This window comes from Salmo salar, chromosome 05 (genome assembly GCF_965601325.2).
Source record: "Salmo salar chromosome 05, fSalSal1, whole genome shotgun sequence".
NCBI classification, from domain to species: Eukaryota; Metazoa; Chordata; class Actinopteri; order Salmoniformes; family Salmonidae; genus Salmo; species Salmo salar.
This window is the reverse complement of record NC_138295.1, coordinates 20881046-20907235: the sequence shown is the minus strand read 5'-3', so window position 1 is coordinate 20907235 and position 26190 is coordinate 20881046. Positions and strand designations below refer to the sequence as shown.

General features: G+C 42.7%; 2 protein-coding genes across 4 annotated transcripts; both read right to left on the bottom strand.

The window, feature by feature from the left end:
• Window positions 1-24: 24 nt before the first annotated feature.
• On the bottom strand, window positions 25-4828 carry and4 (actinodin4). 2 transcript variants are annotated; one of them, XM_014199152.3, is made up of 5 exons: window positions 2569-4828; window positions 1928-1991; window positions 1745-1789; window positions 1383-1543; window positions 25-1165 (listed from the first exon to the last, which is right to left on the bottom strand). In XM_014199152.3, exons 2-5 carry the CDS (start codon window positions 1980-1982, stop codon window positions 431-433), a joined length of 996 nt encoding a protein of 331 aa, XP_014054627.2. In that variant the 5' UTR covers window positions 1983-1991; window positions 2569-4828; the 3' UTR covers window positions 25-430. The 2 variants fall into 2 exon arrangements, with proteins under 2 accessions (XP_014054627.2, XP_014054628.2); XM_014199153.3 differs by having other exon boundaries at window positions 1524-1543.
• Window positions 4829-4963: 135 nt separating this feature from the next.
• mcm7 (minichromosome maintenance complex component 7) lies at window positions 4964-24711 on the bottom strand. Of its 2 annotated transcripts, none has more exons than XM_014199150.3 (15): window positions 24509-24711; window positions 22244-22323; window positions 20175-20339; window positions 19875-19999; window positions 17964-18144; window positions 17653-17790; window positions 17340-17489; window positions 16717-16831; window positions 14918-15049; window positions 14707-14790; window positions 14215-14426; window positions 9663-9928; window positions 9357-9525; window positions 6428-6537; window positions 4964-5845 (listed from the first exon to the last, which is right to left on the bottom strand). In XM_014199150.3, exons 1-15 carry the CDS (start codon window positions 24537-24539, stop codon window positions 5620-5622), a joined length of 2184 nt encoding a protein of 727 aa, XP_014054625.1. In that variant the 5' UTR covers window positions 24540-24711; the 3' UTR covers window positions 4964-5619. The 2 variants fall into 2 exon arrangements, with proteins under 2 accessions (XP_014054625.1, XP_014054626.1); XM_014199151.3 differs by lacking the exon at window positions 24509-24711 and adding an exon at window positions 22566-22586.
• Window positions 24712-26190: the final 1479 nt, after the last annotated feature.

The window sequence follows — 26190 nt, the reverse complement described above, 5'->3', positions numbered from 1 at the left end:
ACAGAGTTCAGTAGAGAGACAAGCCAGAGTTTTTTTAAAGTTTATTTTTCATCATTTCAGTCAATATTTATTTTATCTTTTTTTTTGCTATGAAAATTGTATAACTGAATGATTTTGGATGCTGAATAGACAATGGCACATTGGACAGTAATAAATCAGTCTTATCGTTGTAATATTTCCAATCATTGTAATATAGCATCACTCTCCTGCAGGTCATTGCTGTACAAATAGGTTTGCTCTCCTGCCCATAACAGCGTCACCAGAACATTGATAAGACGGTTACATGCTTAATAGCTGAAAGACCTATAATTATGGTCTCTGCTGCTTCATCCTTCTAAATCTACATCTGCAGGGGAAAACAACTCCCCTTTCATTATTGCCAAAACACTTGAGGCGTAAGTAAAGCTACTGCCTTTAGAGCTTTGATGAGCTAGTCACTACCACTATCATCAGGGGAATCAGAAGGTGGTGAGGGGTACTGGAAGCGGACTGGATCATAGAGTTCATGCCCATAGTTATAGTTATAGGGGTAGCCATAGTAGGGATAGGGATGGGCCACTTTCTTGTTGCTGGCTGCAGGGGGTGGTGGGTCCTCAACTGGTTCCTCCTCAGTGGGAGGAGGGGGTGGGCCAGCTTTGCCATGGAAGGGTCTGGGTGGGTGGTCTATCAGGCAGTCTGGGTCCCAGTAGGGATTGCAGTCATACTCCATGCCCTTGTAGGTGTGGATGGGGGCCGGAGGGGGAGATGACTTTTTTGGGGCGGGGGGTGGTAGTTGTGGGGCAGATTTTTTAAGCATTGGGGGTGGTGGTGGAGGAGGGAGCTTGTGGAGGTTGCAGGAGGGGTGGTAGCGGGGGTCGCACAGTACGGGCAATGCCCCGGTGGGGAGGTAGACAATATGGGGCTTGCAGAGGGGGTCCTTGGCATTGCACAGGTACATGACGTCAGCCTGGGAGATGGCAGGAGCAGGAGGGGGTTGAGAGGTGCTTTTTATTGGGGCAGGAGGGGGAGGGGGTAGGGCTTTGCATTTTTTGTCCATGGCCGGGTCGCACTTCTTGACGGTGGGCACTCCCAGTTTGTTCTGGAAGTGTGAGGCGTTGGGGCCGTATACATGCTCCAGCTGCCTCATCTGCTGGTACAGCAGCCTGATCCGGTCAATCTCATACAGCTGAGAGGTACAAGACAGATTGAAATAAAGACAAGATACAGATTTATTTTAATCATACAGAGAGATGGAATCATTTGAGAAAACAAATAATGCCTCATTTATTGTTAGTGGTGGTTAGTGCTTCATTAGTTAGTAGTCAGTGCTTCATTAGTTAGTAGTTAGTGCTCCATTAGTTAATGCATAGCGTGTTATTGATTGTTTTTCTTTCCTCCCTCACCCCCTCTGTGTGTCCAATGCTATTGTAGTAGCGGTAGTAAGCCTGGAAGTCGGGGTTGCCTCTGTACCACCTGGGTTCCACATTGCGCTTTGGTCGTGAGTGAGTCAGGAAGCCATGAGCCTTGTCCGAATCAATACTCACATCACTAACAGGCCTCATCTCTGTGGGGACAGGTGGATCAGTGGAGAGGGAGAGCAAAGCCACAGAGGGAGAAAGACATGAGGCCTACTACCATGTATAACTACCATAGATATGTTGCTTTCAGTATAAAACAAAAGTAAAGCATTGGTACTACACATAATTTTATCAAGAAGCTCGAAAGCAAAAACTTTAAATGTAATCCCCCCTAAACATTCAGTTACCTTCCTGCTTGATAGTATTCAGCAGAGACTTTGCTTCCAGCCAAACTGCAGAGGATACACATGCCATAGACTCAGTCAGTTATCATCCAACTCCACATTGAATATATTCTATTTACTTAGGACAATCATTTCAATAACTTTAATTTTGCCAAACTCGTGTAGCCTAAAATAACATTATCCCACCTGGTAGCAACGTCAGACAGCATATTGCCCCCACCAGCCACAATGGAGAAATCATCTTGACCACCTGCAAACCAGCCACTGCATTTTATCACTTGCATTGTACATCTTGCATCAATTGTTTTGTTTTTCAGTGAGCATTGACATACATGATTTAATGAAATGTACATACTGAGATGCATGCATTTACATGTGACCTGTAACAGTTTCAAGCTAAAACTAAAAATCTAAATATCACGTTGTTTTAATTCCCGAGTGGGAAAGTAACATTAAGACATTTTATATTTTTAGTTTAACTTGGGAACTGTTCAAGATCTGATCTTCACATATAAATACTTTCATCTATGTATGTTCTAAGAATAGCCAATCCCCAAATGTAATTAAACCACGCATACCAAATACCAGATGACAACGCAAACAAATACATTCAAACAGCAGTAGGCTATAACATGTCCTGTGAACGATCAGCATATATTTTGTTATCCTCGGTATTAAACAGCATGGAAAAATATAAAAGGAGAGATGAGACAATTTCTGTGTAAAATTATGCTTCTTCCTGCAGTTTAGAAAATATACTGATTATTGTGAATAATATTACTTAAATTATCAGATCATATGTGCTAAAGAAGAAACTCCGTACTGACCTGTGCATGGGCTGCTGTCTTTCCTGTACCGGTGAGGGTAGGTGTGATAAATATAGGTCTCCATGTCAATCAGTCTGACGTGTGAGTGCCTGTCCAATAGAATCACAAAACCATTGAAACAATAATATTGTCTCCTCCTTCCTTTAAAACGCTATTTTAATACAGAGCCTCTGGCGCCAATTAAGAATAAAAACTCCTGGACGTGAGCAGCAAAGTCATAAAAATGTCCTGACTTCAAATGGAAACTCACAGTAAGTCTGGGAGGAAACATTACCTGCTGAGTAGAAATAGCAGGGTATCCCCTGGGGAAAATATTGCCATGTTAGGAAAAAACCTTACAGCCTTTTCAGAGCTAAACTAGAATTTCCAAAAGTGGACCCAAGCAATCTAGGCCTACAATAGCATGAAGCCAAGAATGTGTAGAAAATAACACTAATATAGAACAAAATGTGTGGTATACAACTGAGCATTACATACAAGCCTGTGTGCAGTGTGTTGAAATCAGAGGAACTCTCCCCGACCAAGCCGTTAATAAAAAGGGCAAATTAAACCGTTAGTTTCGTGGGACACCTGTTTTTCTCTCAACATGCCACAATAAAACTTGATATCAATTTTTTGTTGATATATTTCATTTTTAAATCTAAAGTTCACACCAATGGGGACAATATTTTCACATGCCCTTTCCAGTCTCAAAAGTGCCCTTTTTGGTGGTGGTATAATTTCCCCCCAAATTATATATTTTTGTAGTTGTTCTGAACCCACTGCACACAAGTCGTCCTTAAATTCTCATCTATACTTCAGAAGCAAAAAGTTGGTTGTTGACCCGACCAGTCATCAATTGGCGCGGAAAATGGGTGCTCATATCCAGATTAGTGACCAGAAAGAACTTGTTTCAGTTCCTCCAGTTTTGCCTAGCAAAAACAAAGTAGGTCTACGTTTATCACCCATATACAATACAGTTTAGCAATCTACTACGGCCGCATCTTTGCCAGAATAGGTTACCTGGCGATTGAGAATTGCCCTATTCCAGATACCCAAACTAGGCCTGTCTACTGGCGATGTCTAAAGGTAAGCAGCTTTAACATCGTACTGCCTTCAATAGTATGGGATGAAGATTTAACATTCTGGCAAATTTATTACGATATTTCCCTTCAAAGTGATGGTGCGGTGCAGACAAAACATGCTTTCCATCCGATCCTACAACTGCCACACACTTAGGCCATATGATTTTGCTTGCTCTGGACTCCAGATGAGTGACATTGAGCTAGTTGAAATTGGCTGCTAACATGAATTACACTTTCAGCTCCAAATGCAGGTGTAAAACGCACTTTATTTCTGTAGCCCATCTTGCGTTTTGAAAATGCATCACCGTTTATGGCTGTCATGACAAGCTACATTGCGCACGCATGTTTGCGTGTGCACAAGGTCACACGTTTTCTATCACTGCTTTTATGGGGTTGCGAGCCCAAAAGTTTAAACCACAGGATACATCACTGGCAACCAATTGAGTTGGGTTGGTAAGGCTATGGTAATAGTAGGCTACAGTATTTCTTACAATTTTATATTTTGATTGGAATCGTGTTGGTCAATGCTCAGTGCAGCATTTATTCCAGTTCAAAATAGTTCAGTCAGATTGTGCGGCTTTCCCCTCCTGCAACTGCTCGAGTCTGACTGTGCTTGTGGGGGAAGAAAAATAATTGTTTGTGCCTTTTGTTTGAACACATGCCCCCCAAAAATGTATGTGCACGACCATGCAGCCGAATGTTGTATTTTAATTTATTGAGAAAATAAGCGCCTTTCTACGACAGGTGTATAATTTCGATTTGATGGATTTGAACGAACACCCGGCTGGGTGGAGAACTTAGTGAGACGACGCTGTCCTATTGTGTTAAAACAAACAGTGGACCATACATAAATTCCCCTCGTGTTATGGACCCAAGTCAAGTCTCACCTGGGCTATCAATCAACTCAGGTTTAGCGAATAGTTTTACATTTCCCTGCATAGCGGATTTTAATAGGCCTATATTGCGTGTTCACACGTCCACAGAAGTTTGACAAAAACATGCATAATTGTATTCAATGTAGTTACAGGCGAGTCAACCATGGACAGGCGCTACCGAAAGCATAATTTACTGTCTACACAGCAAGATTGATCCTAAAACAAACCAGGTGTCAGCGGCCTTTACAGCTCTTCTTTCCACATGTACAGAAACAAAATGATTTTAGTCAGAGGGACAGTGACCTACATACAGTAAGTAGCCTGCTGTATCAAATAACCCTGTGGCACAAGTCATGATGTAAGTCATGATGTATTAGGAAATTAAGCTTTTGATAGATTCAAAACTATAGGAATAGTTAAGACAAAATGTGTAACATTGAGTAACAAGCCACGAAATCAAGTTAAGCCATGAATTTATTAACACTGACATTCATAATGTACAAGCATTTAAGAGCATTGTCCATTAATTCCCCTATAGCCGAAGTATATTAAAGTTGTAACACAGAAGCACAAAATGTCAGCTCCAGGCATTGATTTAACTAAAGAGCTAAAGGCCTACTCCAATGACCATTGTATATGTAATACAAGAGAGGTTGAGAGTCAAACAGATTGCATATGAAATAATTGTATTTACAGAGTTTTATTTGAGAGCAGCCATCTAACATTTAAAAAAAAAAAGCACTTAATAGCCAACTAAGCAAAATCCCAGTTGGCAACATTTAACCATTGCAAAACAAAGCCAAGAACCACCATGCATGTTTGCATTTAATTATTTGTTGTGACGGTGTAGATAGGGACACACTAAGGGGTCCCATCGCAGTCAGCGGCACACTAAGCATCTCGTCACAGGCAGAGCCCTTGACCGGGTTTGGGCAAAAAAGGCCTGTGGCTGGTGAAGGGAGCGCAACGTCAGTCCTGGAGTGCCGAAACACTTCTGGTTTTCATCCTCTCCTCCTAACCAGGGACTAATTCAGACCAGGGACACCAGTTGAGTAAAATTAAATACCAGAAAGTGTTCAGGCCCTCTAGGACCGGAATCAAACCGCCCTGCTTTAGACGAAGGTGATGCGGGTACGGGCCTGGTTGACTTGCCACACGTTGAGCTCTTCGTACTCCTCCAGGGCCTCCTGGAACTGGGCAGGGGTGAAGCCACGGGAAACACACCGCTGTTCGGCCTCTGCCATGCGAACCAGGCCCCCGGCCCCACCCCGGCCCTTCACACCCTCCGTGGCCAGCTCACGCAGCAGGGAGAAGATCACGTCTGCTGGCCGATGGGCTCTGGAAAACAACGGTATCAAAAAAAAGGTTGAGGGTCCAAAGTTGTGGAACGTCATCAGGGTTGGGGTCAAACCCACAAATTAGGGCCTACCGACTGGTCTGTTCAGAAACGGAATGCCTATTTGACAGGAACAAATCAATGTCCAAATAAACGGGACAGAAAATTGCATTGACCCAACCTGTGCGTCAATTGCACTTGGCCATATAGCTCCGCTGCTTCTGAAACATACAGTGCAACATACTTACATCAACTCATCTGAATCCCGAGGTAGACTAGCGCAGTAGTATGTGACAAAACATTTGAAGTCAACAGGGACGTATGGTGAAGCACTTATTTCTATAGGGTTTAAGGTCTTCTCGAGTAAACACTCATGTGAACCAAAGGCAGTAAAAACCCTGGAATTTAACCACCTTCTGGTATAGCTCTTGAATACCCATTACATTTGAAGTCATCCCCCTTCTCTGCTATAACCCAATCCTCACCCAAAAGGCATCCACTCAGAGATCTTATTAATGCATAACAGTGTCATCGGGGACTGTCTTGTTGGCAGTGTCGCACAGAGCAGGAGGAAAGGAGCTGACCTGGTGGTGCTGGACTTGTCGGCCTGCAGGGAGTCCTTGGACATTTCCATGAGCCTCATCGCCTCGTTCACATCCTCTTTCTCCACCACATCCACCAGCCGCAAACGGGCCTGTGAGAGGGGGGGGGGGGTGGGGGCGCGAGACCACAGGTCAGGTAGCTATATCGGCTACAGCACAGAACACACACACCCAAAAATAAATGCAAAAATCAACTGTTAGTGTCTTTCAGACATCGTAGGTCGCGCTGTGCCGGTACTGTCAGACCGAGACAAGTGCAATGCCGTCTGGAATGGCTGGCAATTGCCCAAGTCTCCGCCTCTCAACACCAGCTAGTCTCTTCCGATGGATGAGGCTTAACAGTCAATCAACACAATATGATTCGTTAAAACAGTGGTGGCTGTACAGGCCATAGTTGTATTGTAGAAGGCTCTCAGGTAACAAGCGACGACTGGTTCCGTTCACAGTCAGTTTTGCTTGGGTTTGCACAGCTGCTCCTACAAAAAGGCTGACTGCCCACCCCGCAAAGCTGACCAGGACCAGACAGGAAAACAGACAGATTAACACATTAACTATACCCAGGCTTGAGTACAATATTAATTCAGCACAAACTCCATAAAGGGCATGGAAGTAATATTTGACAGAATTTGGGTAAGTAGAGGGTCAACCCCCCCATTGACTATTGGAGTTCACCAACTGTTTAAAATCAGTTGTGTTAGTCCTTTTTGCCTATGCTGTTGACGTATTTTACAGTAATGGTTATACATCAATATCGACTGCAGTGGAAAAATGCTTGCCCAGTCTTCCCAATCATTTTACCCTTTTCTGAATTTTATCACTAGGTGGAGACAGACCACCGTACCCCTGAAGACCAACCTGTAGTCTACCACACCTCTCATTAGCACCACCAGTTGGAAAGAGTTCTCCCCAAGTCTTCCCCATGCTCTATATGAACTTGTCCATCCCTTTTGTGCGATTATTCAGATGAAGGCCAAAACCAAATCTTTTAACTTTTTAGTGACAGGGGGCAATATTCGGAAATTCAGATGAATGACGTGCCCAAATTAAACTGCCTGCTACTTGGGCCGAGAAGGTAGGATATGCATATTATTAGTAGATTTGGATAGAAAACTGTTTCTAAAACTGTTTGAATGATGTCTGAGTATAACAGAACTCATATGGCAGGCAAAAACCTGAGACAAAAATCCAACCAGGAAGTGGTTTGTAGTTTTTTTTTCAACAGATTGCCTTTCAAAACTACAGTGTCTGTGGGATCATTTTGCACTTCCTAAGGCTTCCACTAGATGTCAGTCTTTAGAACCTTGTTTCATGCTTCTACTGTTACTGGGGAGAGAATAAGAGCCGTCTCAAGCCTGGGACCAGTGAGTTGTTTACTGTGTGCTCACACAGGCGCGCCGCTCCTTTTTCCTCTGTAATGAATACGCTGTTGTCCGGTTAGAATATTATCTAAGCTTTATGTTAAAAAGACCCTAAGGATTGATTGTAAACATCGTTTGACATGTTTCTACGAACGGTAATGGAACTATTTGACTTTGTCTCGGGTTTTGCGCTTGCGCATTATGCCTTTGGATTAGTGATCTGAACGCGCGAACAAAACGGAGGTATTTGGACATAAATATGTAAATTATCGAACAAAAAACAAACATTTCTTGTTGAAGTGGGAGTCCTGGGAGTGCATTCCGACAAAGATCAGCAAAGGTAAGTGAAGATTTATAATACTATTTCTGAGTTTAGTTGACTCCAGAACTTGGCGGGTAACTGTATAGCTTGCTTTGATGGCTGAGCTCTGTACTCAGAATATTGAACAATGTGCTTTCGCCGTAAAGCTATTTTGAAATCTGACACTGCGGTTGCATTAAGGAGAAGTGTATCTATAATTCTTTCAATAGCTGTTGTAAATTTTATCAACGTTTATGATGAGTATTTTTGTAAATTAATGTGCTCATTCACCAGAAGTTTTGGGAGGCAAAACATTTCTGAACAGCACGCGCCAATGTAAAATGGGGTTTATGGATATAAATATCAACTTTATCGAACAAAACATACATGTATTGTTTAACATTGAGTCCTGGGAGTGTCATCTGATGAAGATCATCCAAGGTTAGTGATTCATTTTAGCTGTATTTCTGTTTTTTGTGACACCTCTCCTTGCTTGGAAAATGGCTGTGTGGTTTTTCTTGTTTAGGCGCTGTCCTAACATAATCTAATGCTATGCTTTCGCCGTAAAGCCTTTTTGAAATCGGACAATGTGGTTGGATTAACGAGAAGATTCTCTTTAAAATGGGATATAATAGTTGTATGTTTGAGAAATTTGAATTATGCGATTTTTGTTGTTTTGAATTTGCTGCCCTGCTATTTCACTGGCTGTTGGCAGTGTGTCCCGCGGGTGGGACGCTAGCATCCCACATGTCCCAGAGGTTAACCATGCTTAAATAAAACAATGCATTTCTAATGGTGACCAAGGGTTGCAACTTTTCAACAAGTACAGGGTCACCCAGTGGAGTGGCAGGCTTGCCCTCGTGGCCACCCAGATGTAGCACAGTGCAGTCGGGGTGTCGGGAAGTGCTGGTTTTGCAGTAGGGCGGGTGAGTCAGCTACCTGCACAAACAGCACTTTTGACACCCAGGAGCTACGAGACCACAGAGTGAGAAGCATCACATTCCTCCAGTCTTAATGGACAGGAAGCAGTCATTCAAAAGAGCAGTCAGTGCAAGCATGAGCGTAGACACGAGGCCTAGTGCCCAGCGTGTGAAAGAAGTGCTCATACTGCAGGTAGGCTGGGCATCGCCACTACCTGCACTGTAAGCACTTTTGCACAAACTGGGCTGCAGTAGACGGTCTTACTCCACAACCTAAATATGCTCCCAGTCAGGGTAGAAGGAGCCTGTACTCAGGATGGGGTGAGACTCACCAGGGCGGTGGAGAGGCGGAGGATGGACAGGAGTGTACGGGCGGAGGTGAAGGTGCAGTCCTTGCTGACACGCGCCTCCTTCCTCATCTCCACGTAGGCCGCCGTGATGTAATCAGCCAGCGACTCGGGTATGACGGGCTGTCGCCTCTTACACAGGGAGATGTAACGTCTGGAGGGAGCATACAATTATTCACAAGCTAAAACATGCACGTGAGAGGAATTTCTAGTCAATGATTTCTAAATAGTTGGTTATTTTACCTCCAGCCCCACAAAGAGCAATATGTCAACCAGGCTGTTACCACTGACCTCATGAGCTTCATATCAATGGGGGTGAAGTGAGTGGGTGGCTGGCGGCAGTGCTGGTGAACATAGGTGATGTGCTGGGCCAGGCGGAGATCGGCCTCCGCGTCAGGCTTGTCCTGGATGAGCCACAGCAGGTCGAAACGTGAGAGCAGGGCGGCTGGCAGCTGGATGTTCTGCTCTATGGTCTTTCGCGGGTTGTAGCGGCCATAGGCAGGGTTGGCGGCCGCCAGGATGGAGCAGCGGGCGTTGAGGGAGGTCATGATGCCCGCCTGACCAGGGAAGGGAACGAGTGAATCAGTCACCCATATTCTCTTTAGGGTTGAATGGCGGGAACCCGGTTACAGAGATTTACAGCACAAAACTACTCCCTTTTACCAGAATAACAGAAACCGGCCAATTATAAATTATTTATCTGAACAGCATGATGTGAAATGGAACTGTTAAATTATATGCAATGTCTAAATCTGGCTTCTCTACAGCCTCTGCATGACAAATCAATGCTTCGTATGGAGCACATCTCACCATAGTAAACAGGTAGGCCTACACTTGCTGCAGCATAGCCTATGCTATAGTAAAATAAAGACAGGTAATAACGTTATTACCCATCTCCACTTGGCTTTTGGGGCGGGGGGGGGTCACCGTATTTTTCCTAAAGACTATATATTTTAATTGCAGCTGCAAAAGTTTAGAACAACCCATCACCCAAATATCGTTGCTTATTTAAAATAATATTTTAAGTACACGCGCAAGCACTCGCAATCTCTTCAAATTGCATCCAAAAAAATACAATCTTGTTCTAGATGGCACACAGGGAAAAATAAAACGCAACATGAAAATGGCAAAGATTTTACTGAGTTACATAAGGAAACTAGTCAATTGAAATATTCATTACGCCCTAATCTATGGATAATTGCATTTGTCAAACAGGAAGGCCTACCATATATATACACACATATATGAAGAAAGGCTCCAACAAAGCCCTCGTTGTGAAGTCATTAAAACGAAGACAATTGTTGAAATTAATTACTTTGAGTACCATCTGCCTGCCTTGCCTTTTTAGTAGACTTTCTCCCACACTCGCTCCTTATTAATACATTGATTGAAAAAGTGTGTCTCATGACATAATACATTTGGTCTCCAGTCTGTGCGCTACTCACTCTACTGTAGGCTACATAATTTATGTTAAATTAATTTGATGGAGCGCCACATCTCTCCAACAGCACCCTGGAGAGGCACGCTGGGCATGGACAAGCTAAATATTTTGCACCCCTACCTGAGGCAGCATCAGCACGCACCTAAATAGCCCCCATGCCACTGGGTGAGTGAAGTTATTATTTTTTTTGCCAGAATGTGGTGTTGTGTGTGGAGGTGCATCTTGGTGGGCTGTAGGCCTTCCATCCGTTTAAGTCCATTCACTCATTTTTCATGCCTCTGACATAAGTAATAGTGTAACAGCCTACAGTTCTTCTCCCATTTTGTTTTCATTGTGATAGGCTCATGTTTTCAACAAAGGCTCATGTTTTCAACAAATGCACTTTCGCCCATGTTGGGATAGTGGTCGCTGTCCGCAGTGCTGAAACACATCAGTGCACTGTTGAATTGGTGCTTTTCCTAGACCATGTTGTTATAAGCATAATAGCAAAGTCAACCAGCATATTGGTGTTGAGAACAATACGGCAGAGGCAGCAGACAAGAAAACAGTCCTTGCCTTAATTGTTAAAGAAAAGTGAGGAGAGGAAACCATCTTAATTAGGTCTATAATAAGTAGACCAACTTCAATGTGCCTGGCTTTATAAGTCATCCGTATACAGTGCCTTAAGTATTCAGACCCCTTGACTTACCACATTGTTATAGCCCTATTCTAAAATATGCCTCAATCTACACACAATACCTCATGACAAAGTGAAAACTCCACAAATAGAGGTGTGCCAAGCTTGGAGCGTCATACCCAAGAAGACCAAAGGTGCTTCAACAAAGCACATTGTAAAGGATTAATACTTTTGTAAATGTGATTTCTTTTTCAAAAAAAAAAAAATTTGGAAACATTGCTACAAACCTGTTTTCACTTTGTCATTATGGGTTATTGTGTGTTGATTGATGGGGGGAAAAAATAAATCACATTTAATACATTTTATAATGCTGTAACGTAAAGGGGTCTGAATACTTTCAGAATGTACTGTAGCTAGCTACAGCTATGAGCTTTTGTTTGTCGTGCGTAATGTGCAGTAGCCTATATCATATAGAACACAGCTGAAGTCGCAGGTTTACATACAAATTTCTTGTTAACAAACTATAGTTTTGGCAAGTTGGTTAGGACATCTACTTTGCGCATGACAAGTAAATTCTCCAACAATTGTTTACAGAGATTATTTCACTGCATCTCAATTCCAGTGGGTCAGAAGTTTACATACACTAAGTTGACTGTGCCTTTAAACAATTTGTAAAATTCCAGAAAATTGTGTCATGGCTTTAGAAGCATCTGATAGGCTAATTGACCTCATTTGAGTCAATTGGAGGCGTACCTGTGGATGTATTTCAAGGCCTACCTTCAAACTCAGTGCCTCTTTGCTTGACATCATGGGGAAAGCAAAAGAAATCAGCCAAGACCTCAGACAAAAACATTGTAAACCTCCACAAGTCTGGTTCATCCTTGGGAGAAATTTCCAAACACCTGAAGGTACCACTTTCATTTGTACAAACAATAGTACGCAAGTATAAACACCATGGGACCACGCAGCCGTCATACCGCTCAGGAAGGAGACGCGTTCTGTCTCCTACATATGAACGTACTTTGATGCGAAAAGTGCAAATCAGTCCCAGAACAACAGCAAAGGACCTTGTGAAGATGCTGGAGGAAATGGGTACAAAAGTATCTATATCCACAGTAAAACGAGTCCTATATTGGCATAACCTGAAAGGCCGCTCGGCAAGGAAGAAGCCACTGACCCAAAGCCACCATAAAAAGACCAGACTACGGTTTGCAACAGCACATGGGGACAGAACGCACTTTTTGGAGAAATGTCCTCTGGTCTGATGAAACAAAAATAGAACTGTTTAGCCATAATGACCATCATTATGTTTGGAGGAAAAAGTGGGAGGCTTGCAAGCCAAAGAACACCATCCCAATTGTGAAGCACGGGGGTGGCAGCATCATGTTGTGGGGGTGCTTTGCTGCAGGAGGATCTTGTGCACTTCACAAACTAGATGGAACCATGAGGAAAATTGTGTAGATCTATTGAAGCAACATCAGTCAGGAAGTTAATGCTTGGTAGCAAATGGGTCTTCCAAATGGACATTGACCCCAAGCATACTTTCAAAGTTGTGGCAAAATGGCTTAAGGACAACCAAGTCAAGGTATTGGAGTGGCCATCACAAAGCCCTGACCTCAATCCTATAGAAAACTTGTGGGCAGAACTGAAAAAGCGTGTGCAAGCAAGGAGGCCTAAAAACCATACTCAGTTACACCAGCTCTGTCAGGAGGAATGGGCCAAAATTCACACAACTGATTGTGAGAAGCTTGTGGAAGGCTGCCTGAAACATTTGACCCAAGTTAAACAACAAAGGCAATGCTACCAAATTCGAATTGAGTGTATGTAAACTTCTGACTCTGGGAATGTGAAGAAAGAAATAAAAGCTTAAATAAAATCACTCTACTACTATTCTGACATTTCACATTCTTAAAATAAAGTGGTGATCCTAACTGACCTAAGACAGGGACTTTTTACTAGGATTAAATGTCAGGCATTGTGAAAAACTGAGTTTAAATGTATTTGGCTAGGGTGTATGTAAACTTCGACTTCAACTGTTTGCATTGGATAATTGCATAATAATTTGGGCTTGCTTAGGCTCATAAAATATATTTAATGAAGGGCTCAAAAATGTATTTAATATATGACTCAGTCTCGGTAGCATCAGGTTAGAATTTTCATGCTGATCTAAGTTCTAATCAAATCCAGACATTTATATGCTTTTGAATGACACTTCCGGTTTTGGTGGTAAAGACTGGCTTACCCGAGATGGAACATTTGTAAAATACCGGGATAGTCAATCCCAATTCTCATTCAGTAGGGGAAAAGCTCAGTGTTGGGTAAAGACTGGCTTACCCGAGATGGAACATTTGTAAAATACCGGGATAGTCAATCCCAATTCTCATTCAGTAGGGGAAAAGCTCAGTGTTGAGACCGACATTTTCTATGTTGTCTTCTCGGGGTAGGTTTGTGTTATTCGTCATGAATCTTGTTCCGGAGGCAACTCTGCAATGTTCACTAGCTGGTAAAGCCACAAAGTCAAAGTAAAACATAACCCTAACGCGTAACCTTCATGAAATTTTACAATATAGCCACATTCAACTTCGCAGCTGGCCCATCTAAGGGGAAAAAAAAAAATCACTCAGCACTGTCTCCAGGACAAGATGGAAGACAAACGCCAACCTGCTATAGGGGTACAGGTAGAAAATCTTGTCAGTTCTCCTTCTTTAAAACCACACATGAATAGCCTTACACAACTAAAGTGTTAGTTGCCAAACAGATATGGCTTTGGTAAAGAGAAAGCTCACCTTGGCAATGGAGATGGTCTGCTGCTCCATCACCTCGTGGATGGCTGTGCGATCAGCATCTGCCATCTTGTCAAACTCGTCGATGCAGCATACACCCTGGTCGGCCAGCACCAGTGCGCCGCCCTCCAGGGTCATCTCCCCGGTGAGGGGGTCACGCATCACCGCTGCCGTCAGCCCCACGCCAGAGGAACCTCGGCCTGTTGTATATTGGCCTGGAGGGGGTCAGGGGGAATGGTCATGGCTAGGCCCATGATATCAGGAGCACAAATACAATCATCTTTAAAGCCTTGATTTACTTGAATACGATTGAGGACCTCTCCCTTTCCTTACATATTAATCCAACAACTGTGCAAAAGGGTGTAAACCTTTCAGTCAATTTCCGGTAGGCCATTTAGCATGTTGCTTTCACCAGTTGTGTGACCTGGGACCAGTGAAAAATGAAGGAGACATGGAGAAGAAATATTTCAGATAGTTCCAGAAGATTGTACTTACTGCGAGGAGCCAGGCGGTCAATGTAAGACAGCAGTTGGGACTTGGCTACTCCTGGGTCTCCCATCAGACAGATGTTTATGTTGCCTGGAAGGAGCCAAACAGGGTCATTAGTAAAACATCCCAAAACTCCAGTTAACTCAAATGAAAGCCAAATCAGCCATTTTAAAATGGACAATGTTACAGGGCAGTGGAAGGGTTTTATTGCACTCACCTCTGATCTTCATACCCTTGGGGGCCTGCTGCACTCCTCCAACCAGGAGCAGCAGCAGAGCCTTCTTCACATCTTCATGGCCAAAAATCTCAGGAGCAATGGAGCCAGCAAGCTTCTCATAGAAATCTTCCTCTGTAAGTGAGGAGCACATGAACCAAACTATTCAGTTACACTCAGTCCATTCACATCAGAACATCCTCTTGGATAAACAGCACGAGAAAGGTCTGAAAACAACCCACAGTCCCAAAACACTGTTGGCAGATTCAAAAAGACAGGAAACATTTAAGCAACACTGAGAAGCTTCATAATACTGCCAACATTGATCTGCGATCACCGAAAGGATTAACCTGTTAGGGCTAGGGGGCAGTATTTACACGGCCGGATAAAAAAACATACCCGATTTAATCTGGTTATTACTACTGCCCAGAAACTAGAATATGCATATAATTATTGGCTTTGGGTAGAAAACACCCTGAAGTTTCTAAAACTGTTTGAATGGTGTCTGTGAGTATAACAGAACTCATATGGCAGGCAAAAACCTGAGAAGATTCTGTACAGGAAGTGCCCTCTGACCATTCCTTGGGCTTCTTGACTCTCTTTATTGAAAACTTAGGATCTTTGCTGTAACGTGACACTTCCTACGGCTCCCATAGGCTCTCAGAACCCGGGAAAAAGCTGAATGGTGTCTTTGCAGCCCCTGGCTGAAAAACATTAGCGCCTTTGGTAAGTGGTCTATCAGAGGACAATGAGACTGAGGCGCGTGCACGAGGCGACCCCATGTTTTTATTTTCTCTGTCTTTGAACTAAAACACGGTTTCCCGGTCTGAATATTATCGCTTTTTTACGAGAAAAATGGATTTTAAACAGCGGTTGACATGCTTCGAAGTACGGTAATGGAATATTTAGATTTTTTTTGTCACGAAACGCGTCGGGCGCGTCACCCTTATTTACCCTTCGGATAGTGTCTTGAAGGCACGAACAAAACAGAGGATATTTGAACATAACTATGGATTATTTTGAACCAAACCAACATTTGTTATTGAAGTAGAAGTCCTGGGAGTGCATTCTGACGAAGAACAGCAAAGGTAATAACATTTTTCTTATAGTAAATCTGACTTTGAGGGCTAAACTTGGTGGGTGTCTAAATAGCTAGCCCTGTGATGCCGGGCTATCTACTCAGAATATTGCAAAATGTGCTTTCACCGAAAAGCCATTTTAAAAATCGGACATGGCGAGTGCAAAGGAGTTCTGTATCTATAATTCTTAAAATAATTGTTATGTTTTTTGCGAACGTTTATCGTGAGTAATTTAGTAAATTCCCCGGAAGTTTGCGGGGGGGGTATGCTAGTTCTGAACGTCACATGCTAATGTAAAAAGCTGTTTTTTGATATAAATATGAACTTGATTGAACAAAACATGCATGTATTGTATAACATAATGTCCTAGGATTGTCATCTGATGAAGATCAAAGGTTAGTGCTGCATTTAGCTGTGGTTTGGGTTTATGTGACATATGCTAGCTTGAAAAATGGGTGTCTATTTCTGGCTGGGTACTCTGCTGACAATCTAATGTTTTGCTTTCGTTGTAAAGCCTTTTTGAAATCGGACAGTGTGGTTAGATTAACGAGAGTCTTGTCTTTAAAATGGTGTAAAATAGTCATATGTTTGAGAAATTGAAGTAATAGCATTTCTAAGGTAATTGAATATCGCGCCACGGGATTACACTGGCTGTTGCGTAGGTGGGACGATTTCGTCCCACCTAGCCCAGAGGTTAAGAACCTGGGGGGGGGTAAGGCACACCTGTGATCTGGCGCAGCTCTTCCTCACTCAGCTCTGCTGTGCCCAGCTCATCATCCTCGGTCTTGTTCATCAGAGTGATGCTGTGGGACTCCAGGTACGTCTCTGAAAGCAGACCCTGAGAGGGAGAGAAACAGTCAGACACATTACAACTCCAGAGTGGCGCAGCAGTCTAATGCACTGCAACTCAGTGCAAGAGGCTTCACTACAGTCCTTGGTTCGAATCCAGGCTGTATCACATCTAGCCATGATTGGGAGACCCATAGGGCGGCGCACAATTGGCCCAGCGTTGTCCGGGTTTGGCCATCATTGTAAGTGAGAATTTCTTAACTGACTTACCTAGTTAAATAAAAGGTTAAAGAAATAAAACTACGGCAGCACCTCTAAGCTAGCCAAGTAGCCTGCTGTCCAGGGGATGTAGGTGTACATCTGTAGCCTCAGGTTACAGAAACAACCTCCTGCCCTATGGGCCGTTCTCACTTCAACAAGTTTTACTTTACATCTCAGCCAAGTCACAGGTAGAGTAAAGTTCTAGTTTTCCTCCAACTTACAGTTTGTAATGTTAAACTTGAGGATAATTCTCAAAAAAGGTTTAAAGAAACTTTGTAATGCATTTGAGTGCTCACTTGGACAGCCTGCCTGAAGCCAGTGCGCAGCAGAGGGAGGAAGACGCCGGAGATAGCCACGTGGTCTCCGGGCTGGGCCACGCGCGTGTTCTCCCCGCGGGTGTAGATGGTCATGCTCCTGGGGATGTTTCCCACAGGAACCTGGTCACTCTGGAGATGGATGGAGGCACGGGTTAGTTAGGGATTCAAACCAGCGCAAAGTAAGACTTAGTCTGACTTGTGTTTGTTTATTTGCCTTCAACTTCTCACTCCGGAGAGCTACATGATTTGAATGGGTTGCTGCATTTCAGATTCCTTAGTCAAAGGTCCTTACGTGTTCCTGTATGCGCAGTTCCTGGAACTTGACGAACTTTGAGCCTCGGGTCTGCAGGTAGAGGCGGCCACCTGACTTGTTGGTGACACACTCTTGACTGGGACACATGATGAGGGGCATGAATGTGGGGGATTGAATCTGATAAGACAGAGGCGTCTGGGTTAGCACAAGGAAAGGAACCGAGAGAACTGAAATGTTTCTGTACCAGACAGTGTTTAATGCATTTACCCAGCCATGAGATCAAGTCAATTAATTATATAATTTATCAACTTTCCTTGACAAGTTTGTGCAATAAGATGCCAATCGCTTACCGGCTGGTATGTCTCTGCGCCACACTGGTCACAGGTGTAAGTGGCAACTGCCATCATGGGCTTGACCTCAGTGGCACGGGTCACGATGCCCCTAACTGTCACCAACTGGCCAATGCTGTCTGCACGGACATCACGGACCACTTTGGGTTTGGCAGTGCTAGGTGGTTTGAAGTAGAGCTCACTGAGAGAGAGAGAGATCAGAGGGGATGCAATAATTGTTATTCCTTGTTGCCTAAATACGCAAATCAGCCGCCATGAGATGAATGGGCATGGCATGCATCTAGTAGAACATGCATCCAGTCAAAATAAGGATACTTTTTGATATACACAACCAGTCAAAAGTTGACACCTACTCATGCAAGGGTTTCTTCATTTTTATTATTTTCTACATTGTAGAACAGAAGACATCAAAACTATGAAATAACATATATAGAATCATGTAGTAACCAAAAAAGTATATATTTTATATTTGAGATTCTTCAAAGTAGCCACCCGTTGCCTTGTTGACAGCTTTGCACACTCTTAGCATGCTCTCAACCAGCTTCACTTGGAATGCTTTTCCAACAGTCTGGAAGGAGCTCCCAAATATGCTGAGCACTTGTTGGCTGCTTTTCCTTCATTTTGCAGTCCAACTCATGCCAAACCATCGCAATTGGGTTGAGGTCAAGTGATTCTGGAGGCCAGGTCATCTGATGCAGCACTCCACTCTCCTTCATGGGTCAAATAGTCCTTACACAGCCTGGAGGTGTATTGGGTCATTTTCCTGTTGAAAAACAAAATGACTGTCCCACTAAGCGCAAACCGGATGGCATGTCGCTGCAGAATGCGGTGGTAGCCATGCTGGTTAAGCATGCCTTGAATTCTAAATAAGTTACAGACAGTGTCACCAGCAATGCACCACCACACTTAACTGTGGGAACCACACATGTGGAGATCATCTGTTCACATACTCGGAGTCTCACAAAGACAAGGCGGTTGGAACCAAAAATCTCACATGGACAAATTTCCACAGGTCTACTGTCCATTGCTTGTGTTTCTTGGCCCAAGCAAGTCTTCTTATTGGTGTCCTTTAGTAATGGTTTCTTTGCAGCAATTCGACCATGAAGACCTGATTCATGCAGTCTCCTCTGAAAAGTTGATGTTGAGATTTATCAGTTACTTGACCTCTGAAGCATTTATTTGGGGTGCAATTTCTGAGGCTGGTAACTAATGAACGTATCCTCTGCAGCAAAGGTAACAGTGGGTCTTCCTTTCCTATGACGGTCCCCATGAGAACAAATTTCATTATTGCACTTGATGGATTTTGCGACAGCAATTTAAGAAACTTTCAAAGTTCTTCACATTTTCCGGACTGACTGACCATCATGTCTTAAAGTAATGGACTGTTGTTTCTCTTTGCTTATTTGAGCTGTTCTTGCCATAATATGGACTTGTTCCTTTACCAAATAGGGCTATCTTCTGTATACCACCCCTACCATGTCACAACACAACTGATTTGTTCAAACAAATTAAGAAGGAAATTCCAAAAATTAACTTTTAACAAGGCACACCTGTTAATTGAAATGCGTTCCAGGTGACTACCTCATGAAGCTGGTTGAGAGAATGCCAAGCGTGTGCAAAGCTGTCATCAAGGCAAAGGGTGGCTACTTTAAAGAATGACAAATATTTTCATTTGTTTAACACTTTTTTGGATAATACATGATTCCATGTGTTATTTCATAGTGGAAGTCTTCACTATTATTCTAAAATGCATAAAAAGGGCACAAATAAAGAAAAACCCCTGAATGAGTAGGTGTGTCCAAACTTGACTGGTACTATATACCAGTTCTCACTTTCCTAAGTAATTCATCCAGGTTCATGTCCAGTTCCAACTCAGAGACAATGGCAAACATGCTAGCTAAGTGAACTCACAATCTCCTCATGAGCTCTGCTGGGTACTGGTTGCGAGGATCCCTGGTGTCTGCGGTGTCGTGACCTCTCTGCTCCATCATCAGCCTATGCTCAATGTACACATCCAGGGAATCCTTGGCCACCACCTGGGTGAACGAAGAGATAGGTATCGAGGGAGTTAAGTCTCAGACTAAATGTTTTACAGGTTATTTCATCCTTAAAACTAACAATTAGCAACTGCCTTATCAGAATCAATATCCAAGTAAAGCAGGACAGATGTCTTAAATGAGCACGTTTGTATTAATGCAGCTAAAAAAATACCTCTCTCTCACGGTACTCTGGCAGCAGCTCGTGGACGGCATCAGCGAACAGGCCCATGTAGCGTTTGGCGTTCTCACAGATGCTCTCCACCAACTCTGGGTCCTCCTCGGCCACATCGTCTAGGTCCACTTGCAAAGCCACCTGCTCCCTGTGGGACAGGGCAACCTACAGAAAACAGGGCTTCTATCAGAGACAGAATATTTTTATTTGTGGCCTAGCACAGATGTTGCACAGCCTTTTTCTGCAAACAACGACAACCGTTCCTGCCCATCAGTCATTGGTCAAAGGGTCACTGCCACCACCGCTTATTTATTGCAGAGTAGAACCAACAAGTTTCAGCTTCTCTTTAACTTGTTATGGATAGGGGGCAGTATTTTCACGGCCAGATAAAAAACGTACCCGATTTAATCTGGTTATTACTCCTGCCCAGAAACTAGAATATGCATATAATTAGTAGCTTTGGATAGAAAACACTCCAAAGTTTCTAAAACGGTTTGAATGGTGTCTGTGAGTATAACAGAACTCAAATGGCAGGCCAAAACCTGAGAAGATTCTGTACAGGAAGTACCCTGTCTGACCATTTCTTGGCCTTCTTTGTCATCTCTATCCAAAACAGAGGATCTCTGCTGTAACGTGACACTTTCTAAGGCTCCCATAGGCTCTCAGAAGGCGCCAGAACGTTGAATGATGACTCTGCAGTTACTGGCTGAAAAACAGTAGCGCATTTGGTAAGTGGTCGCTCTGAGAACAACGAGACGGGCACACGCGTGCACGTGAAGAGTCCATTTTACTTTTTCAGTCTTTGAACGAAAACAACGACTCCCAGTCGGAATATTACCGATATTTTACGAGAAATCGCATAAAAATTGATTTTAAACAGCGTTTGACATGCTTCGAAGTACGGTAATGGAATATTTTGAATTTTTTTGTCACGATACGCGTCCGCGCGTCACCCTTCGGATAGTGTCTTGAACGCACGAACAAAACGCCGCTATTTGGATATAACTATGGATTATTTGGAACCAAACCAACATTTGTTGTTGAAGTAGAAGTCCTGGGAGTGTATTCTGACGAAGAACAGCAAAGGTATTCCAATTTTTCTTATAGTAAATCTGAGTTTGGTGAGTGCCAAACTTGGTGGGTGTCAAATTAGCTAGCCCGTGATAGCGGGCTATCTACTCAGAATATTGCAAAATGTGCTTTCACCGAAAAGCTATTTAAAAATAAAAAATTACAGAAAAAATTAAAAAATTAAAATCGGACACCGCGATTGCATAAAGGAGTTCTGTATCTATAATTCTTTAAATAATTGTTATGTTTTTTGTGAACGCTTATCCTGAGTAATTTAGTAAATTCACCGGAAGTGTTTGGTGGGAATGCTAGTTCTGAACGTGACATGCTAATGTAAAAAGCTGGTTTTTGATATAAATATGTACTTGATTGAACAAAACATGCATGTATTGTATAACAATGTCCTAGGAGTGTCATCTGTTGAAGATCAAAGGTTAGTGCTGCATTTACCTGTGGTTTTGGTTTTTGTGACATATGCTAGCTTGAAAAATGGGTGTCTGATTATTTCTGGCTGGGTACTCTGCTGACAATCTAATATTTTGCTTTCGTTGTAAAGCCTTTTTGAAATCGGACAGTGTGGTTAGATAAAGGAGAGTCTCGTCTTTAAAATGGTGTAAAATAGTCATATGTTTGAAAAATTGAAGTTTTCGGATTTTTGAGGAGTTTGTATTTCGCGCCACGCCCTATCATTGGATATTGGAGTGGTGTTCCGCTAGCGGAACGTCTAGATGTAAGAGGTTAAAAAAAAAAAGCTAAGTATTACTGTGCCTTTTGACTCAACCAGTCAGTGGGTTGGCAGGGGAGGAAGATGTTGGCCTTCAGGCTCGCCCCGACACATACTTTGACAATTTGTTTTTTCACTTTGATACTTTACCCACCACATGGTTTAAAACCATTTATCATATTAGATCATGGACTTTAAGTTACAAATGACGAAGAAGGACTGGCGTGACGCATTACAGAAAGAACAGGATCATGAAAGTCAGTGCCATACTCACAAGCTGAGCTCCATATTTGAAGACCTTCTTTCCATTGTCATCCTCACTGTAAAACTCTTGAAGGAACTTCTTGCATTTCTCTGCGGGAAAGAGAGAACACTGTATTTAACAGGGTACATTGAATGCTATGAATATTACAGGTAGAGTATAGCCTGGGTCTGAACTGGGGAACTTGTGTCAAACTGAGTGAACAATCTAATTTAGCTCACCGGCCACAATTCATTGTTTTCAGTGTCAATACAATTCAGGTAATGAGATGTATACATTTGTGTGGGGTTTAACGTTTGAAAAATGCCATCATTGGAGTCCAGGGCCTACATACTGCAAGCTGTGTTGTCCTCTGACGACCCCCTTTAACATCGCATCCCACAGAATCGCGATGAGTCATTGAAGTACTGTCCCTTTAACTCGGACGTCAAACGTTTTCCAAGTTAGTGGATGCATTCAAACCTTTACAACAATGTAACCAATAATTAACATTACAGGTTTGGTTAGCAGTGCACGCCAACAACAAAAACGTAGTGTCCGTTTTGGGGAAAATAACCCCCACCTAAAAATGTGAAACATTATGTATTTTAGACACCTCAAAACAAATGCATATTTCACTTTCTTAGCAGAGCACAAAATTAAACATTCTGCATTTGGAATATTTTTGTAAACAAAGCAGCACATGGCTTTGAGCCTGGTCACTCAGAGGAATCCTCCGCTATACCATCGCTCACAAAATAGTCCCAACTTAACTGATGGATTGAGTTGGTTATTGCTTCAAAACATAACTTCGTTTCAATACCAGTGTATTGACGTGCCATGGTCGAATTTACCCTTACGGTAGCCTGGACTTTAGACCAGCAGTAGCTAGCAACCGACAAACATAACGCCCATACTTGCAGCTGCCTGTGACAAAGAACAGCCTACTCCCGCGGATGAGAAGGGTATCGATGGCGAAAATGCGTGTGGATTGCTAACTAGCCACTGGCAAGCCATTTATTCCACTCCACTATCAAATTGTGCAAATTTGTTAACACTTCTTTGACCGAATCACTTTTGTAGTATTGGTGAGTTATCCGCCACTATCAGTGCAACCCCTAGCATTATCTTTCTCCGCCCCTAGACCATGTGCTCCTCGCGCGTAATTCTTTGTCCTCTTGAGTTCCATCCGGGTTACTGAGAATTGAAGCTATTTAAAACACACACACACACACACACACACACACACAGCTTAGTAACATGCAAGCCACCCTGTAGCAATCCCTAACCGGTATCATTGCCCAAAATTGTAACTACCAAAACAACTTCACAAGTAGCCAGATAGTGTTGTGCACGGGGAGACAGCCCGTGATCACGACTAGTTCTGTACGGGGGAGTTTGGTTAAGAGTCCCGACGATCGGCTTTAAAGTTAACGCGCAGCTTTTGCCGTAAGGTTTTGGAAGCATATAAACGTCGACTACCTGTACTAATTAGCTAACGTTTGCCATCTGCGTCTCCGAACACACCGGTTTAAACGGAAGCCGGACGTCACAAACCTTGTCACTAAAATACTGTCAACATTGTCCATTACGTGTGTATATTGCATTTGTGAAATTGTGATAACAACTTGGGGCGGCAGCGTAGCCTAGTAGTTAGAGCGTTGGACTAGTAACCGAAAGGTTGCAAGTTCGAATCCCCGAGCTGACAAGGTACAAATCTGTCGTGCTGCCCCTGAACAAGGTAGGAACCCACTGTTCCTACGCCGTCATTGAAAATAAGAATGTGTTTAACTGACTTGCCTAGTTAAATAAAGGTAAAATAAAGTAGGTGGATTTGTTTCTATAACAGCAACGTTATCGCAATTGAGAATCGATTCCCGTTTAGAATGAGTACGTGTCTATTTTTGCTTCAAGAGCCAGTCTTTAAACAGAACATGTAGCGATGGTCCTTAGACGTAACGTTAGGCTCCTTTATTGGGCTAGGGGCGACCAAGCCTGAACAGTTTACATGTTAGTAAATTGTTAGCTATTAACTCATTGTTGGCTTCTTGGCTGAGCAGACAAAGACCATAAAGTAACGTTAACGGATTAGTTAGCTACTCAACCAACTTACCAAGAATGTTGGTTGGCAAGCTATTTATCAAGTAATTCTAAAGTCAAAGTGCATGGTTTCTTACATTAATTGTTGCTCAGACGTAGTTATGAGTGAGCATGTTACTAGCCTCCATTATCAAAATGAAAGTGCCTGACGTTAGCACGCTAGCTAACTTCAGCAAGCTTGTTTAAAATAAAACATACCTTTCTCAGCCAAGTAATCCTTAGGAGCCATGATTGTTGAGTAATGTGGTTTGACTTACACACAAATGTATTAAGTAACTTATCAGTTATTATATATCTTTTTTTAACAATGTCTTTTCTTTCTACACCGGGAGACAAGAAATTGGAGGTCCAACTGCAAAAAGTGGCGCGAGTCTGTCGTCTGCATGCTCCAATCAAAACGCGTATTTCTATTACCAAAGGCGTGGCTTCACTGTGGCGCGAAAATAGCGGCGATGCGTTGGTCACATGATTCAACAAACTAGCGTACTACGTCATCGGTGGCGCGAAAAATTTAGATTGTGTTTCATGCTTTCTAGCAGTGACCTCGAAAATTCTGTGCATAAAATACTATACTGAACAAAAATATAAACGCAACATGCAACAATTTCTAATATTTTACTGAGTTACAGTTCACAGAAGGAAATCAGTCAATTAAAATCAATTCAATGGCCCTAATCTATGGATTTCACATGACTGTGCAGCCCTTGGTGCCCAGCCAATCAGAATTACTTTTCCCCACAAAAGGGTTTTTATTATAGACAGAAATACTCCTCAATACATCCCCTCCCTCTCCTCTGACAATCCACAATCCAACAGATGAAGAAGCCGGATGTGGAGATCCTGGGGTGGCTTGGTTACAGTGGTCTGCGGTTGTGAGGCCGGTTGGATGTACTGCCAAATTCATTCAAACGAAGTTGGAGGCAGTTTACGGTAGAGAAATTAACATTAAATTCTCTGGCCGAAGCTCTGTTGGACATTTCTGCAGTCAGCATGCCAATTGCATGCTCCCTAAAAACTTGAGACATCTGTGGCATTGTGTTGTGTGACAAAACTGCACACTTTAGAATGGCCTTTCACTGGGTGCACCTGTGTAATGATCATGCTGTGTAATCAGCTTCTTGACATGTCACACCTGTCAGGTGGATGGATTATCTTGACAAAGGAGAAATGCTCACTGACAGGGATGTAAATCAGCTTTTTGTCCATATGGAACATTTCTGTGATCTTTTATTTCAGCTCAAGAAACATGGGACCAACACTTTACATGTTGCATTTATATTTTTATTCAGTATAAATTAATTTAATAAAAAATGTCAATGACACAACCAACATATTATCCTTCATTTCATGACACATTTGAAAATTTTATGACAGGAATTTGTAAGTCGCTCTGGATAAGAGCGTCTGCTAAATGACGTAAATGTAAATGTAGGAAAGTAAATAGCTGAAGTCAATAAGCATCTTTGAATTAGTCTTGGAAACTCAGATCAGTGAAAGTTAAAAGGAAGGAAAGATGCATTATTGCATTTCTTCAGTATTTCAATAATTCTAACTAGCCATATACGGTTAATCAATGACTGGATCATTTGAGATTTTTTACATTTTTAATTGAACCTTTATTTAACTTGGCAAGTCAGTTAAGAACAAATTCTTATTTACAATGACGGCCTACCAGGAGGCAAAAGGCCTCCTGCGAGGACAGGGGCTGGGATTAAAAAAATAATAATTTAGAACAAAACACACATGACAAGAGAGACCCCACCAACACTACATAAAGAGACCTAAGACAACAACATATCAATGCAGCAACACATGAAAACACAGCATGGGCCTGACCGGGCAACCACTGACAACACTGGTAGCAACCCAACATGGCAGCA

Bases quoted from the DNA above. Each gene is read 5' to 3' on its own strand.
- and4 (XM_014199152.3), bottom strand. From the start codon at position 1,982: ATGATTTCTCCATTGTGGCTGGTGGGGGCAATATGCTGTCTGACGTTG. The intron at 1,544-1,744 runs GTAACTGAATGT...CTGTCCCCACAG, and splicing joins GAATACTATCAAGCAGGAAG to AGATGAGGCCTGTTAGTGAT. The intron at 1,166-1,382 runs GTGAGGGAGGAA...TGTACCTCTCAG, and splicing joins GCATTGGACACACAGAGGGG to CTGTATGAGATTGACCGGAT.
- mcm7 (XM_014199150.3), bottom strand. From the start codon at position 24,539: ATGGCTCCTAAGGATTACTTGGCTGAGAAAG. The intron at 6,538-9,356 runs GTGAGTCTCACC...CCCCTCTCACAG, and splicing joins TCCGCCTCTCCACCGCCCTG to GCCCGTTTGCGGCTGGTGGA. The intron at 5,846-6,427 runs GTCAGCTCCTTT...GTTGTTTTCCAG, and splicing joins GACAAGTCCAGCACCACCAG to AGCCCATCGGCCAGCAGACG.